This window comes from Ceratosolen solmsi, unplaced genomic scaffold, assembly GCF_000503995.2.
Source record: "Ceratosolen solmsi marchali unplaced genomic scaffold, CerSol_1.0 scaffold54, whole genome shotgun sequence".
Lineage (NCBI taxonomy): Eukaryota > Metazoa > Arthropoda > Insecta > Hymenoptera > Agaonidae > Ceratosolen > Ceratosolen solmsi.
The window spans coordinates 179,114-198,684 of NW_011948462.1; the positions used below are offsets into that span (position 1 = coordinate 179,114).

A 19,571-nucleotide genomic window follows, 5' to 3' on the forward strand; every position below is an offset into this window, starting at 1 on the left:
TTATTGAATATAATGATATAATAAATAATCAGTGGTCTATTGAGGTGAGATTGAATGAATGATACAATGAATGGGTGAGAGTTTCTTCAGGTGATGTGAGTGATGATAATCTTATAAGTGTATTCTTGAGTGTGGTGCGTGACTCTCCTACTTGTGATTAGGACTTGTAGTGGTAGTGGGAGATGCGCTGATAAAGAATGGCGTGGTCTACGTATTGCTGCTTACTTAACTCACAGAGCCGTGTGTTAGTGATTCGTAAGAAGGTGTGTAATAGCGCAGCTTACGTGTGGAGTCGATCTCAGTGCATTGATGGCACGCAAGAACGTGTGTAATAGCGTGACTTACGTGTAGTGAGGTCGATCTGTGTGGTGGTAGTAAGCTGAATGTGTATAGCTTACATGTTAGTTGGAGATAATCTGTATGTATTGGAGGTGATTTCTGTGTAAGTGGTGTTGACTTGTAGGACGGCGATCCGATCTTGATGACTGCTTGATTGAACTAATAAGAGGACGAGGGCGTCAAGTGCAGCTCCTTAAATATTCTCGTACGAACTTGCTGCGCCGATAGCACATCGGTGGCTGTTGCTATGCCGATATTTGTCGTGACGTCAACAGGGCATAGCATTGTAGGGTTCATTTGTTATTACTTTTCGGAATTATAGTCGTATATTCGAGTTTTTCGGTTAGAAGCATTCTTCGAGTCCGTTAGCCATTTGTTTACAAAACAAATGTTCGCGCGCTCATACCTCTCCCACTTTTATTCCGCTTAAAAATGCTGTAATCCATAACAAGTATCTATTACTATAAAATAAGCTATTTGTTATAATATTACACGATATGTACTATTGCCGCAATTAATTATATTCATTACTACAAAAAATTATTCGATTATGGAATGAAATAAAAAAGTCTTGAAAATTAAGAAAGCAATAATTTATAGTTTTGAACTTATTAATTATAGCTGATTATATAGGTAATATAATTAATGATAATAACAAAAAATTTGTTTTTATAAGTACAAATGTATAACATTACTTGTTTTAATTCTGAAATTAAATAATAAATGGTTTTATCTATTTGATATGTAATATATCTATATTAAACTGATATTTTGTACAAATTTTGTAAATTAATAATGGCATCAAAGAAATTTAAAAAGTTCATGTTTTATTCAAGTTATATTACGAAAATATAGCATATACCACACTATAAAATATTCATAATAGTAATCATCTTATAATATTATTTATAATATTCTCATTTATTAGTATGAATATTTTTATTCCTATATATTATTGTTTACTCAGGAATTGAAAAAAATAAGAATTAATAAATAACACTTATGATTATCTAAAATGGGATTTCGCAACACTATATTCTAAAGAACAAAATTATTTCGGTACATTGGATTTGAAGCTTCTAAAAGAAATTATAAAAATAAGTTTGTCATTTTTACCTGTTTATATATACAACTTCTACTAAACTTTATTATATTATTGTAATTACTTATGAAATCTGCAGTCTGAGTTCTACTTTCATTGTTCCCTTTCATTGTCTACTGATTTACCTGATCATTAGTCAGTTATTTGTATACCGATTTTTTTACTCCTTTTTTATTTTATTTGTATTATCCACTATTGCGTCGACAAATCAATCTCCATTTAACTTGAATTTTAAGTAGAACTCGCAACTGTTAATATTTAATATTAAATTTTCAAATAATTATTCTGATATTAATTATATTCAAAATTATAATTAACCTAATCTTAAGTAGATTTATAAAATCATTAGCCATTCATAAAGAAACTATAGTTTTTTATTTTTTGTTTCATTACGAAATCAAATTAATTAAGAACATTCTTTGTAAAAAATATTTCTAAATTTCATCAAACTATAAATATTTTATAATAAAAACTAAAATCTTTTCATGAAAATTATTAAATATTTTCAACTTACCTATTTTTATATTTTACTTTGTTTGAATAAAAATTAAATACATAAAATTTATTATTTAAATGATATCTATCAATAAAATATTTTTATTGATAGTTGAATTACAATTGAACAAGTAAATTTTATATAAAATTATAATCGCTTTCAATTAAATTTTATGTGTATATGTTTTAAATAATTCTAATTAATATGATACATAATATTATTTTTACATTATTATTCAAATTTCTTCAATTTTTTATTGTACGAATATATTATATTAATGATATATCGTGTTAATTATAAATTATTTTGGCAGTGAATAAGCAGAACTTGATCTATTATAAATGCAATTTCTTAAAACGGATCCGAAAATAAGCTATATTGTATATAATTAGAAGAAAATGTATAGTAATTTTATATGTGACTACATTATAGCTTAAGAAGATTCTTTAAATATACCTGAATTTAAATAATAAGTTAAACGGAAAAATTACCTATATCAACAATTTCAACAATATCAATCAACAATATCAATTTATATCAACAATTATATATAATTGTATATATTTAAAAATAAATTTATAAAAATAATGAAATTTGTCCTAGTATTACATGATTATAACAAAAAAAATTTTTTTTTTAAATTTAAAATGAAAAAATCCAATATTTAAATAGAATACTATTAAAATAGTAGTAATGATCAATTTTGCTGCAATATAAATTTAATTTTCAGGCTAAATTATAGTGTTCTCAAATTGGCATTGATTATCTATTACGACTATGATGAATAAATACTTGTTCTATGTATAGTTTAGTATTTTAAATAACTTTTGTATGTAAAGTTATTTTTTCAAAGGGTTTCATGTTGAGATTCGCGGGTTGATGTTTACATATTATTATTCTAAATTTATATTAAATAATATTTATATTAAACATTTCTGTTGAAGTGAATTTAAATAAAAATTATATATGGTAAATAAAAACGAGTGTTTTGTTAATTATTTTAACGTTTAAATTATAAGGTTATACAACTTACATTGTGTTTATTAATTAATGATTGTATCAATATAAATTTATGAAAAGCTTTATGATTTTATTTACATGCAAAATACAATTTTTTACTAACTCAATAAATGTTCAAATACTTTAGTAACATATTGATATGTATTATACTTATGATAATATATCCAAATGTGTAATCAAATCAAATATCGAATATTAGCAAAATAATGTCTACAATAATTTCTTCGAATAACTTAAAACAAATTTTTTATTTTTAAATTGGATGTATAGAAAATTAATATTAAAATTCTACAATGAGTTATATAATTTCTTTTTTCCGTTTTTTATAAAAATATACATAAAAATTATATTCAATATATTTCATTTATCTATAAGATATATAATCTTAATTCCATATTAGTCTATTATTGTTTATTACGAATTTTAATCATTCGAAAGATTGTATAATAACACCCTTATATTTAAATATATATAAAAATTAAATAATCAGTTATCAAAAATTTCTTCAGTTAAAATGATTTTGAATATCACAAATTAATAGTATTAAATATTTTAATGTTAATGGATATAATATTACATAATGCAACACTGTAATAAGATTTACTTTATAATTATATACTTTAATTACAAATTATATTTATAATTACTAATTATGTTTATAATTTACTAAAATTGTATGTAATATAATCATAGTTTTTAATATTAAGTTTTTATTTTATTAGTAAATAAGATAAGATTGTTACAAAAAAAGTTTTTTTGTAAAATGATCTATTTTTATTTTTATTTTTAAATTATATAATATAATTAAATTGTTAAATTATAAATAAATTAGATTGAATTAATATACTTAATTGCATTTTTATAATGTTAAAGCTTTTTATATGATTTAAGAAATATTCATGAATCTAGACTCGGCTTGATTGTTCTATATTAGAAGTTGCATTAGAAATTGCTATACTAACGAATACAGTTAATTTTTTTAGTGTTAATAACAATAACATTTATTGAATAGTTTTTTATTCTAACATAATGTATGAAATTAAATTTTTTCTTAAAACCTTCATAAATCAAACATGTTTTTATATAATTAGTTTTTTATGGAATGAATTTGGAATTTGGAGATTTGAGTACATTTTTTATATGATTTTTTAATTATTTGTATTGATATACTTTATAATTAATACTAAACAATCTTCGATAAATATTTGTAATTTTGGTTATAAAAACAAAAATTAGCCTTGATTCATAATACCAAAAAAAAATTTTAATATTTGTTATCATTTAAAATTTTGGTTATAAAAACAAAAATTAACCTTGATTCATAATTCCAAAATTCAATTTAAAATATTTGTTAACAAAAAGTAACATAATGGTATTTTATCCTAATTTATAAAACAAACAAAAGGCATTTTTCACAAACATTAAGTTAATCAATAATTAAAAATATTTTAAACTATTGTTGGAAGATGAATAAAATAAATTCTAGCTATTTGAATTACAAATTGCATTTTGCACAGTTGCATAGTAAGTGATAAAATTACTTTATAATTTGAAAGTTTTTAATTGATATTTTTATAATATACATTTCTATATTATCATTAGATTTCTAATTTTTCTAATAATTGATAATTATTTATAATTATAATTCATTATTGATTTATTTATTATTTATTTATTTACAATATAAGATAAATATGCAAATGAGACATGTCACGAAAACTTTATTACATTTATTTAGTTTGTATATAATTAATGTTGCAAATATATTGAATAATATCTATTACTGATACAAAATAAATATGTTTAGTTTAAAATAATGTTATTTTAAAAATATTTTGAATCGTTATGCTGTTAAGAATAAAATAACTGATTTTGTTGTTAATAATTACATTTATAAGTTCATGTTACTAATTACTTTATATATTACTTATTTACAAATTATTGATACACACACATGTGTGTGTGTGTGTGTGTGTGTGTGTGTGTGTGCGTGCGTATGTATACGTAATAAAATTTTTAACATGTATTTGAACTTATTAATTTTTTTAACATGTATTGCTCAAATTATTATTGCAACTGTATTACAACACTGATATTACAGTATCAATCCGATTTTTTTTTGTTTATAATCCTAATAAACATTTCATTTAATATATAAATCCTTTTTGACATTTTAATTTTCTATTCCATCAAGATAAAAAAATAAAATCATTTATAGCGGAATGATAATCTCAAATCTTTCAGTTACCTTGGATCAAGTCGATGAATCAGCATAGTAAACATTTCTCAAAATAATAAAATTTTTCATAGCTCGATATCTGATTTATGATCATTTTAAAATTCTTGCTGGTAGTCATGGCATCGTATTTTATCTGAAATTTTTAAAATATTAACATAAGTATCCGAATGAAAATTAATTCCACGAATCCAGCTTGTAGAACCAAACGTGTAGAATTAACTAAGAAATCTACTAGATGTTGTGTGGGAGAATGTGTGGGCAAGTGAAGGGTTAATGCACTGATTTAATAATTAACACATATAATTCTTATTGCTGTTTATTCCATTTATTTTCAATTTATTTCCAATTTAGGGATGATTAATCGTGATGAGGTTATAAATGACCTATATGTTTCTCAATAATAATGTGGCGTTGTGATATGCTTCTATTGTAGAACTAGAGGGTGATAAATTCCTTATTCTCTGGACGTAGCTGGTGAGATAATGATTTACTGTGAAAACAGATAGGTTATAATCTATTGAATATTACCACTTGAGAGGTTGTGATCATTTTTTGTGCTCTAAACGAACACTACTATTCCTGTTCGTATCGTAATCTTGACACGTATTGCCGTTGCCTCTTGTGTATCTTGAGCATTGAGGTTATGCTGATGTTGTAAATATCAGCATGCGTTGTCGATCATGCTCATGAAAGAGAATGAGAAGATGGTGTTTGAAATCAAGTATGCTTGGTAGAAAGAATGATAATACTTGATAGAGTGTATGTTCGGGATTGATGCAGTCACATGAATTTCAAATAAAGAAAGATCATACGCGCTGTCCGGCGTACAGCATGCGCGCTTAGACTGGTACGCACGTGCGGACCGGGACGCGCACTCAAGCGAATGTTTACAAACAAAACTCGGCAAGTTTACGACCCGAAATATAAAATACTATAAGATCACCCAAGGGTATTACTCCTACTTTTCTCTCGTCGAACATTCTCGAAGGTTCTAGATTTTTCCTTCGACGCCTCGTGTAAGAATTAGTGCAACAACGACGACGCCTTGTTGCTAGCTAAGTGTAGGGGCTATAAAGCCGCGTGGCTATATAAGGGACGCACGCGGCGCGCCTCGCTCTCTTGCTGAAGATACCTCTTGCTGAAAATCCCTCTCGCTAATCATCTCTTGCCGAACCACCCTTGCTCAACTGCGCTTGCGGCTAACATCTTGCCGTGACTCGACCGCAGTGACCGACCATAGTGAACTGATTTAATCATCTACCAGTAAAAGCCATGGCACACGGGTCTCGATCTGCCCTCAGCAGGACCGCCATGGAACGGTCGGTATTTTCAGCAGAGCCGCCCCGGAAGATCAAGCCTTCGGTTCGTGTGCGTATTCAAAAGGCACATTTGTAATATTACTTCGCGCTCGCTCAAGTGTAACAGCCGCTCAGTGTTTTAGTATACTGTGAAGACGACACGTGGCCATATATTCGGCATCATAGTTAAGAATACACGCGTGCATAAGAATAAGAAATCGGCAAATTAAATAGTGATTACAGTGAAGCCAATGGAATAGTTATCAAAGGGGACATCAATTACACAGCAACTAATACACCTTGCCTGCAGTTCACCAGGTACACCTTTATATTAATAAATAAAGAAGTCACATCTCTCGCTAAAGTCGATCGGGCACACTTACGCTCTCTCGAACTGATCCCTCGACATCGTACAGGCCCGCTAGCAGAACCAGGGCACACTTACGCTCTTCTGAAGAGCACTTCGGAACCGTACAGGCCATCAACAGCTGACGCAAGAGTCGCTATGCCTTAAGCACATTGTCACAAAAGGACAACAACAGATCGACTAATAGACTATAAATACAGATTATTACATCCTTCAAGAGTTAGACATCTTACCATTAATCACTCTTACGTGTGAATAGCTCTTTTACAGCTCCCCTTAAATAATAATAGTCCATTAAACATCTTGCACCATATCAAGTATAGTTATTCATCCATCAAGCATACTTGATTTGACTACCATCGTCTCATGCTACCTCACAAGCATGATTGGTTGACGACACCAGCTGATATTTACAACATCAGCATTACCTCAACTTCAAGACAGTAATATCCATAAAATCTACAATAATTCAAGAATACAAGAATACACCCTCACTACTTCAATAGAATTATTTCTCTCTACATTAAAGTGCAATATTATTATACTCTTTTACAATAATAAACATTGTCTTACTAAATACATAATATTTTTCAGCCTTATCACTTATTATTTTCCTTTGAAATTATCCTGCCGAGAGACTAATCTACTGAACTATTGAATTGGTAGTTCGAGCTTTAAACTAACCCTTTAAAATCGAACAGTATAAATGTCTTGATGGAAATTGGTGCGTAATCAATTATGTTTCTAATTATGAAGGAGCAGTTGGAAACTAGTCACACGCAAGAATCATAAATGACATGTCTTGGAGCTCTGAAGGACTTGATTGGTTGTCGATTATTCTATAAATTGTTGGATTTAACAATGTAATTGCCGTGCTGCGTCAATTGTGTCGACTCTTTGAGGGTCTGTACGGTGTCGAAGTGTTAGTTCGATAGAGCGTACTCTTTAAAGGTAGTTTTCGGAAGTGTGATTTTGCGCGTGTGCGGCTAGCTTATTTAATAATATAAGGAGATGTACCTTGTAAGCTGCCGACAAGGTGTTGATTTACTGCGTGGCTGATGTGCCCCTTATGATTACTATACCAATTGGCTTCATTGTAAAATCACTATCTATGCTATCACTATCTAATCTTGCTGATTTCTTTTTAATAATGCACGTGTATTTTTAAGTTGATTTCCGAATAAGCGGCCACATGTTGTCGTCACAGTATATACTAAAACACTGAGAGGTAATAACAGTTGAGTGAACGCGATGTAGAATTACAATGAGCTTTTAAGCCTTTTGAATACGTGCACAAAACCGAAGGTTGATGAGCGTTCCGTGGCGGCTCTGCTGGAAATACCGACCGTTCAATGACGGTTCTGCTGAGAGCAAACCGAGACCCGTACCATGGCTTCTACTGGTAGAGGATTAGATCGGTTCACTGTGGTCGAGTCACGGCAAGATGTTAGCAGCAAACGCAGTTCAGTAAGTAGCAGCTTCAGCAAGGGTGGTTCAGCAAGAGAGCGAGGCACGCGCGTACTTGCCTTATATATCCACGCGGCGGCTCATTTAGCTGGCAACAAACCATCGTCGTTGCTGCACTAGAATATTACATGAGGCGTGGAAAGAAAAATTTAGATGTTTCGAGATTTCGACGAAAGAAAAAATAAGATGTAATAACTTTAGAGACTTCCGGACGATGTTATTACTCGAAGACCATATAAATATTATGGGCCATTTAAAACCAAAAAATAACAAGTATACGAAAATTCTCGTCCAAGTGTTTACAGAAATCTAAGATCTAAAGGGCCGGCGATGCCGGCAATCGGCGGTCTTGAAACTGGCTTCAATCTCGAACACTATTATATTGTACTAATTTAGTATTAAAATTATTTAATGATACACATCTCTATAATATAATTTTCGATTTGCTTTTAATATTTATTAAACACTTTATTAAAAATAATTTACTACATAAGCTTGAATGTGTATTCTTTGCGAGTGTATAATATATTTCGTCCATAAAGGAATTGTTTTACTTGCTTAATAAATATCTTGAGTTGAACTATTGATTAAACTTTTTGACTTTTTAAATATATTCCAATAATATATTATAATGAATTGCAACCAAAAACGAGAATTTTATATTATGCATTCAAATTTACTACTCGCTATAAATTAGTTGTTAACTGAAGTTGTATCTGTAATGAATTAAATCAATACAAGTTCCATAAGTGTTTTTGATAACTCAAGAAATGCATGCAGTTGAGTCTTTTTTTTATGGCTTATATTAAATATATAATAATAATCAATTTTGTTTAATCAATTTAATTATTGATACTATTGTTTCTCAAGTTATTCTTTTAAACGTATACAGGCTTATACCAGTTTTATTTACAGTATTAAAATTTTTATTTTGAATTTGTATTTAAAAGCAAATCCATAAAATATCGAATAAAAAAGAACATTTATTACGAAATAAGAGAAATATATACATAAATAAAACTTATAAGTCAAGAATAAAAAACTATAATTATCAATTCTTTTGATAAATTTTATACTCTTACTACAAAAAGTAAAAAATTAGCAATTCTTATAAAATATATGACAGTCAGTTTTACAATTATCTTAACATTTATGTTACAATTTGTAATTATCTCTTATTTGTATTAAAAGTAATAATTATAAACACATTTATAGTCACGCCTCAAAAAGAAGAATTATCTTATTTGATTGGAGATATAATATATACATCAGTGTATCTTCTATCTTCTCATGCTCTCATATAATCAAATATACTTACTGTATTTTTGTTGTTTTACTACATTAAAAATAAAATATTTTGTCTTCCTAATATTTCAATCTCCATTTTATCATTTTTAAAATCATATAAAAATACAAAGAAAAATAAAACTATCGTTCAAATTCAAAGTAGATATTTATACTGACGCTGTAGTATTTATTATTGAAATTTATAGTAGTGTGTTTTTAAACAAATTGCATTGAAAAATTAATTAATTCCAATACATTTTAAAATAAAAGTAATTTTTAATCAGTTTAAAAAATATTATACAAAATTTAATACAGATTAAAGAATGTGTGCGGGATGAAGCAGTTTCTAAGACCTTTGGCCTCGGTATCGCTAGTCTCTCTAGCTCTCAAGCTTCTATAAACGCTTGGACACGAGAATTTTCGTGTAATTGTTATGTTTTGGTTTCAAATGCCCTACAATGTTTTATATGGTCTTCGCATAGTAACGTCGCATGGAATTCTTCAAATTTCTTAAGCCTTTTTTTTCATAGAATTCTCGAACTTTCTAGAGTTTTCATTCTGCGCCTCATGTAAGATTCTAGTACAGCAACAACGATGCTTTCGTGCCAGCTAAGTAAGCTGCCGCGCGGATATTTAAGGGCAGCACACTATGCCTAGACATTCATTGTAATTTAATCCGTCAAACAGTTATCAGTCAATACACTATTCAGCCTGTGCTTTCTGCCATTTACCAATCATTCAGTTACACTGGCACAATGAAGCCATCGCAAGGATTACACGTTTTAATTATCAAGTGTGCTACAACTTACAATTAGTCAAGGGAGCTGACTGCATTACGAGAAACCATATGGCTACAATAACCATAGTTTTAAGATGTGTGCATACATATACTTTGAGGTCACGAATCCTATACAGGCATGTGTGCATACATATTTTGAGGCCACATGTCCTATACAGGCGTGTGTGCATACATATTTTGAGGTTACACATCCTATACAGAAGTGTATACATGCATACACTTTGAAACCACATTTCCGATACAGGTGTGTGTGCATACATATTTTGAGCCCATACGTTCGATACAGGCATGTGTGCATATATAAACTGCATATATATTACTGCTAATACTTACAAAATTAGCAGAGACTACGACATAGTCACCATCAAGAAACAACCACATTATTGAGACGAGACAGAGCTTACACTCATCTGTGGGAAGTGAATGCTGCTTATTGTTAATGTAACTGTTAATAAACCATGTGTTCACGAAGTTTGCACTATTACACATTTATACAACCCTTAACTCCTACCCAAGCATCTGCTAGGGCGGGCGGAAAATTATTAAAGCTATCGAAACATTGGTAGTTTGAGCCAGGAAATAATACCAGTTTCGAACAAAATAAGATTAATTTTGTAAAATAATTAATATTCGTTAAACCAATAAAAAAACTGGGGAATAGGTGTGTATTAGGCCAATAATATAGTATAAATAATATAGTATAGTTATATAATGTCTACCCGAAATCATTTCATACAAATTCAAAGATTGGAAAAAGAAATATTGGATTTAATTCAGCAATCTACTTTTTATTACTTTGTTGTATTCATTAGTCATAAGTATGATTTATATATTTCAGTTGAATCACAAGCAGTTATAGTTATTGATATTCGTTTGTTATCAAATAGTATTTTTTTGTATTGTATAGAGGTTTTTTTGTAAATGGAATAATTTATAATATAATAGCAATATTTAATAACTTTTTACTAGTATTAAATTTTTTTATTTCAAATAACTTGATGGATACATATCTATTCATATAAAGTGAAACTTATATTTTAGTCAGTTTTATACAAATTTAACAATTAATAAAGATTATATTTTTATATTAATATATATTATATTAATAATATATATTAATAATTAATAATAATAATTTTTTTATTGAATATATTTTTAAAGTAATTAATATTTTTATTTTTTAATTTGAAAAATAATAAACATATATTTTTTAGGAGGATTTATCAAAGGAACAAATTCAACGTAAGTTACAATTAAATAAATATTTTTCAATAAATAGTATATAAAAACTAACACATGAAACCGTTTTACATTATACATAACTATATAAATTCAGAAAATGTAATGCAGTCACGTAATATACTATGTATAATAAGTATATAGAGAATAAAAACTGATACATTATGTATCACGGCTTGAAGTAGAATTTTTGTTTCTATATTTAATATTGTACTTGAAACATGATACTCTGATACGGATTTCATTGTAACTGAACATTGACAATTATATGCGTATATGCGTGTGTCCGTGCGTGCGCGCGTTGTGTGTCTACTCGGTACTGTAATGGGAATATATTAAGAATCTTTTAATTTTTGTTGCAATAAAATACGGTAAAATTTTTTTCATCAATAATTTACATCTCTTTAATCGTACTACGATAATCGCATTTATTTAAATCTGTATAAATCATTATTATATTATTTATTAAGAGTATCTCTTACAATTCTCAAAATGTTCCATATATCAATATGTAAAAAATTTGTGTACTATTGTTGTAATTTATATTTATATAAATCAATTGTATGTATTTATTATTCGTTTTAACTAGTAATTCAATTTTCAATATAGTCACTTTTATTGTTGTGAACAAAGCTATTTTTTATTTTTTATAATTTTGTAAACAAAATCATTTTAATATAATTTATTAAACAAATTTCATAAATACTTTTTAGCACATGTTTATAATGATTTAAAATCAATAATTATGGTATTTGAAAGATTTGGTACTGACATGGATACTCATTGAAAAGTTTGAATTATAAGTACAAAATAATTAAGTTCATAAAATTCAACATGATTATGAATTACAATGAACAAATAAATAATAAAAATATATAATTACTATTTCCATAATGGATATATATATATATTACTTTGTGTTCGAGAGTGAAAAGAAAAATATCTCGAATTATCTTCATTAGAAAACTTTCGACAGCTATTATAAAAAGGAATTATCGAACAGACATAAAATCTAAGAAAGTCTCGCCAAGGTTGCTGGAGACTCGAAATGGTTTGTACATCTGGAAAACTAAAACCAGAAGCTCCTTCAGTGGGAGCATGAGGCGTTAAAGGTGGGGACAAACGGCAAAGGGCCAATGTTTCGAAAGAAAAGGCAATAGAAAAGGGCTATTTGGAAGAAAAGCTAAGTCAGCAGGGAACTTTACGCACCCGTGCGAATTGGTTAGCTAGTAACCAAGTATTTGCGAAGATCCATTGACCAGAAAAGGATATATCAACCGTAGTATTCAATCGCCGACGGAAGGCCGATCACGCATGTTTGTGTTTGCCGCGTGTTTTGTAATAAACCATCGACGGGAAGGACGACGACTCACGTGTGTTTGCCGCATGTTTTTTGTGGTCAAATTGATATTATCACTTTACTTACAAGAGGAACGGACGGCCACGCACGTTTGCATTTGCCGCGTGCTTTGTGGTAAATTACTCAACCCAGGATCAGATCAAGATACTGCATCACTGTGAGTACACTGTTCGCGCAACCTCATTATTCTTGCTCGCCGATGGCAATGATGGGCACATCATAATTGAACGATTTCAAAAGCATCTTGTGTAGTGACACCTATAAAAGATGCCGTTCAAGAAGCGTATTTCACCTTAGATTCAAGAAGATTCAAAACCACCCTTATGTAAATTGTGTAATAAATTGTATAATAAATGTATAATTAAACAACTCTCACGACTCTTGTACAGCTCTTCCACCTACGGGCGGCAAATTAAGCTATTGGAGCATTGGCAGTTCGAGCCATGAATTACATCACTATATTTCGAACACTTTGCAATATATTGATTACGATAAATTTTTATAATTAAATAATTTTTATAATGACTATGCGTTACTGCAAGTAAAAATATCTCTTTATTCATTCCTTAATATTTTGTATATATACATATATGAAATAATATTTGATTGATATCACAATGATAAATAAAATAAAAACTTTTTGAATTTTGCAGTTGTAAAAGAATTAGGAATATATCAATAATTTAATTATTATTAAGCAAAGATATTGGAAGTTTTTTCGAAGGTAGGCACAATGAACTATGAATGTTGAACATATTTTTTTTGTATAAGTTTAAACTAAAGAACAAAATCTATGGAAGAATAAAAAGTGCTCGTATTTATAATGTTTGTTTGAGATTCAGAGAATCTATGATCAGCCCTTTGTCTTCAGCTAACAAAGCTGTCGCGTAGTTATTTAAGGCAAGCGCACCATGAGATAAGCGTTACTGTCATGAGCCAGTCAGCTAATAATTATTCAGCCAAACCGAGTCAAGGAAGCTGTTGCAGGCCTCTCTCATATTAGTGCAGCCATTACACACACTCTCAACAAAACCGCTACAGAAGGCCCTCCTCATCCTTCTACACTACAAGACAGCTTGGAGGAAACCAGCAATCAAGTTACCACCACGTGGCTCCACACGAAGAAGTGTCAAGAGACTTACGACTTCTCACCTTCAGTGTAGTATTTCACCACCAAGCGTACTGCATCAAGAGGATCAGGAGATTTACGACCTCCTACCTCTACAAGTAGTGCATGCTGACACTACTTGGCAACAACCAAGAACCGACAAGATCTTACCGATTCTCATCGTCAACGTAGAATCATTACATTGTATATGTAAAATAAACGAAATACCAAGCAAGCAGACGTGTTAAGTACTGAATTGGAGCGCTACCCCCTTCCACTTTCCCACATTTTTCTCTGGTCTTCTTGGCCATAGTCTAATTCTAAACAATGTTTATTTTTTTGTAATATATAATCAATATAATTAATGTAAAATACTTGATCTTTTAATCATATATAAATAATAAATACCTTTTATTTATATTGTTTTATACTAATTTCTAAACTTTTCGTGCATTCTGTGCTTTTTGTACATAGTTCGTTATAATGTAAAAATCATATTTTAGAATTTATTTAGCATAATCAAATGACTTATATTGAATAAAGTGAGTGTGATAAAAAGTGAATTTTTACAAAGATTTTATAAAATATATTTATGAGATCTAAACGAAAACGAAAAGGTATTGTGTAATAAAAATAAGTCTTTCGTATATCATATGTATAAGATGTAATAGAATTTGGTTTTTAGAACTATGTTTATTTGGATGAGCTTTTCAAGTTTTAATACATTTTTATACTATAATTACAGTAAAAACTCTTTAACATTATAAATTGCATAATTAATTAAATATGTGACTAATACTTTATAGACATTTTCAACAAACATTAATTTATGGAATTAATTCAAATTATTTTTTAATGTACATTTTCATACAATTTAGAATCATAAATATGATAAAATTCAACGTTTTATATTTAGATGGTTATTAGTTTTTACATATTTGTTGTAATTTAGTTTCTTATATATATATAAGACAATGAAATTTTCATGTATTAGTATTATTTGTACTCTTTTTGCAGAACTACAAATGGCATTTGATGCATTCGATCATCAAAAAAAGGGTGTTGTTAGCACGGATATGATTGGTACAATGCTTGGTATGCTAGGACATGAAATAAGAAGTAGCGTATTATCTGAAGTTGTAACAGAATTTGATCCTCATGGTATGTACAACAAAATTGCAATTACAATTATATCTACATCTTAATATAAAAAATTAAATTGTTTTAATCTATTACACATAAATATTCATTAATAAATAAACGAATGTATGTAGATATATAATCTATTTTTAATTTTTCTGTGTTTCATTATTTTTTCTAGTACCTTTTAAATTACTATGTAAAAGGACATTAATTAGTCATTAATGAATGGTTTATCTTTCAATAGAATATTCTTATTTACAGAAAAATATTTTTGATGATTATATATATATATATATATATATATTTATATATATAAATAATTTTTTATATAATTTTATATATATATATATATAATCATCAAAAATATTTTTCTGTAAATTTGAAATTTCATGTAGTTAAGAACACAATAGAAAAAGAATATCAGAAAAATAAAAGAACTTTTTCCATTTCAATTAATTGTGAACTGTCATCATAATAATTAATTTTACAAATTACACACTTATCCTTACCAACTCCATTATACGTATATATATATATATATATATATATACGTATATCTATATAATAGTAATATCATAATTATAAGTATATACATATTGAATAAGTAATAATCAAAAATATTACGAAATGTATAATGAAGATTTTTATCGTTATAATATATATTTAATTTTTATTATAATTTTTAATTTATTTACAAATTTAAACATACTATGTCCTTGATTTATTGCAAATACATTAAATAAATCTGTTCTCTTTATATAGGTATTTATATAATTGTTTAATATTATATGAATTACTGTAAAGATTTTTTTATAATTTACTAAGATTTGTGGTTTATAAGTTCGCTACCAATGGCATACATATATTACATATTTATTCTGATACCTTTGGATTAATAAGCACACATTATCAATGTGATTATTAATAGTAAAATTTATTCATATTAATATTCATATTTAAACTAAAAAAAATTTGAAACTTAAAAATAGACCTCAAAAGGTTTGTAATATGGTTTGATCTAATATTTTAAATTTATAAGTATTTTATTATTTGCTTACAACATTTTTAGAACTGTATTTACATCTATTTTTTTAACTCTTAGAATATATGCATATAAATACTAATTTTTTATTTATTACAAAAAGATAACATTTGTATATTAAATATATTTAATAATCAAAAACATTTGGTTGCTAAAAGTTTTAATACAGGAATATTCATTATGACTGATGTACATTCTTGAATAAATCTTGTGGTGCAATTTTACCATCATCTTTCATTTCAATTTTTTCCTTTTACCTTGACTACGGTTCTTTAAATTTTCTATCATGCCCACTAATTTCCCTCTTTTCTTCTCTTTTTTTATACTTCATATATTCCCGTACATTATATCATTAACGTTTTTCATTATAAAAAATTTAGATAATATAGACTTTTTAAAATTAGACTATGTGTAGAAACATGCAAAACTTACTAAATATTTATGAAATACTATTAATTATAATCTAATACTAAATATAGATAAAATTATTTATTTATACATTAATAGATTTATTCATTTTTAGGAAGAAAGGAAATAAGATTTGATACTTTTTGTAATCTGGCTGCAAGATTTTTGGAAGATGATGCAGATACTGAAGCAATACAGGCAGAATTAAGAGAAGCTTTTCGACTATATGATAAAGAAGGAAATGGTTATATAACAACAGAAGTTTTTCGAGATATTCTGCATGAATTAGACGATAATTTAACATCCGAAGAATTAGATATGATGATTGATGAAATAGATGCTGATGGATCGGGAACTTTAGATTTTGATGGTATCACAAATTAAAATTTGTTATTAATTTCCTTATTGCATAAACATAAAATAAATTTAAATATAAATAATATCTAAACTTATAGAAATAAACATTTTTTTATTTAAGTAAAATTTGTAAACGACGGTAAATCTTATATTCAAATATTAGATTATAAGATTCCTAGATAACGATTTAATTCTTCCTAATGATTTTTAATGATTTTGAGTTTGACTCTGATACCGATACTGCTACAACTGGCAATCATTTTTTTGTGTTTGTATGACTATTTAATAAGATATTTAGTAGAATATATAAATTCAAAGTCAAATATTTTAAATTTTTTCAAAATAGCTATCAATTTTGTTCAATTCCATGGTTGACATTGATATAAATTTTATTGACATGGTTCCAATTATGCATCGCACTCACTGCATTTGTACATTATGCTATATTATATATAAAAAATATAAGTATTATAGTCTTGATTGTCTATATAGTATTTATAATTTATCTTAAATAAATCATACAATATAATAAATTCCATGATTTAAATAAATTTTCGAGTAAATTTGTTATGCTTTTTTAGTAATGATTATCCTTGTGATTATCTAACAATTCATTATATCTCTTTATTCCAATAAAATTCTACCGCAATTAAAAAATATCACAATAAAATTATTTAATAATTTTTTATGTAATATATTCAATAAGAGTTGTAAAGCTATATTCAATTGAGTTGAAAGTGCAAAAAGGCAACAGAACTCACGTTCATAACAAACATAATTCATTTACGTTTAAAAACTTCATATTGTAAAATTTATATCTACACTCATTTTAAAAGCTTATTTTTCCTGATTTTATTAATAAAAAATAAATAATTTGATTTAAAAGTTAACATAATCAATTTATATTCTCAAACAAATTGTTTATTAAAATACTTTTGAATATTTATATTTGTGCTAGATGATTTTAATATAAGAGAATAATCTTATATTAAATATAATATTTTTATAATACAAGAGATTGAATTATTACTCTTTGACAAATTTAATTCCATAATGAAAATATTGAAAATATTTGAAATATATCACATTGAAAATATATAAAAATTTTTCTTATTTTGCAGAAAACATTTTGTTTATTAATAGAAAATTATTTATTTTATTCATAATTCTGGAAGTAAAAAATATGAAAAAAATTTAATAAACTTATTAAATTAATAAATAAATATTAAAAAAAAACTTTTCATAAATGTTAATTTGTAAAAAATATATTATACAGTTATGATTAATTATAAAAAATATGTTATAAATTTTCCAGGCTCTTTATTTTGTATATTAATGCATCACCATGTTTCATCCAGATTTTGTATTTGTTGATATAATTTGATTAAAAATGAATTTTATTAAAAATTAGAATAATGTTGATTCTAGTGGAAATCTGCATTTTTCAGTGCATGATAATGATCAGTATCTGAAATTAAATAGATTATTCACATAAGGTGACAATATATGAAATTGACAAAATTATCGCTGCATTTATTAATTTTTCTAACTAGAGTAATTGTTAAATATTGAAATTGAAAAACGAATAAATAAATAAATAATTAATATATATATATATATATAAACAATTATAAATATGTTATTAAATTAAATAATTATAAACTTATTTGAAAATTATAATTCTTATCGAATACATATTTGTATAAAATAGTAAAAATCTTATATTTTTTTAGAGTTCATGGAAGCAATGACAAAGTAGGAATAATACAGTATTTAATATGCTACTGAAATTAGTACTAGAATATTAATTTGTGTCAAAACAGATATTTCATAATTATTAATAAATGAGATTAAAAATTACTTCAGTTAAAAATGTAAATATTGTATAAAAAAATTAACAATAAAGAAATATACTGTGTACTTTAAAAATTGGAAATTTTTTTAATATTAAAATTATCAAGTTGATTATATCATAGAATATAATATTGATTTAATTTTTTGATAACTTAAAATCAGTTGTCTAATTATAAATGAAATTTATATCCATTTATACAAAACCATCAAAATACATTTTATTATCAAATGTATTGTTTAAGAAATAACACCTTTATCATATTTAAATCTATAATTAAAACTTATTTATAAAGTATAATAAACTCATACATAAAATAATGAAAACATATATGATACAATTTAAATTACAACATAACCTTGTCAATGGTATATAATTGTATAAAAAAATATACAAAAACTATATTTATATTTATTTTATCACGATTACATTTAAGAATAAATCAGAAAATAAATTTATATTTATGTGCATCTATTAATTTATTTGATAAATAAGAAACATAGTACTCTAAAAAATTAAATGCGATCAAAAGTTCTGTAATTATTATTATAATGCTACATTGAATTGCCATTTCATAGTATTAAAATTCATTTGTATAAAAGTATTTACAAAAAACTAGGTTCAAGTGAAGCTAAAAATAATCAATAG

The 19,571-nt window shown here is 26.6% G+C and overlaps 1 protein-coding gene across 1 annotated transcript; it reads left to right on the forward strand.

The window, feature by feature from the left end:
* Nucleotides 1–8,250: 8,250 nt before the first annotated feature.
* On the forward strand, nt 8,251–18,931 carry LOC105366929 (troponin C, isoform 1-like). Its single transcript, XM_011505533.1, has 5 exons — nt 8,251–8,328; nt 11,629–11,656; nt 15,139–15,282; nt 16,830–17,084; nt 18,805–18,931. Exons 1-5 carry the CDS (start codon nt 8,251–8,253, stop codon nt 18,828–18,830), a joined length of 531 nt encoding a protein of 176 aa, XP_011503835.1. The 3' UTR covers nt 18,831–18,931.
* The last annotated feature ends 640 nt before the right edge of the window (nt 18,932–19,571 follow it).

Excerpts from the sequence above, each read along its gene's own strand:
- LOC105366929 (XM_011505533.1), top strand. The coding sequence starts at position 8,251 with ATGGCTTCTACTGGTAGAGGATTAGATCGGTTCACTGTGGTCGAGTCA. Across the intron at positions 8,329-11,628 it reads TTAGCAGCAAACGCAGTTCA|GAGGATTTATCAAAGGAACA; the intron begins GTAAGTAGCAGC and ends TATATTTTTTAG. Across the intron at positions 11,657-15,138 it reads ATCAAAGGAACAAATTCAAC|AACTACAAATGGCATTTGAT; the intron begins GTAAGTTACAAT and ends CTCTTTTTGCAG.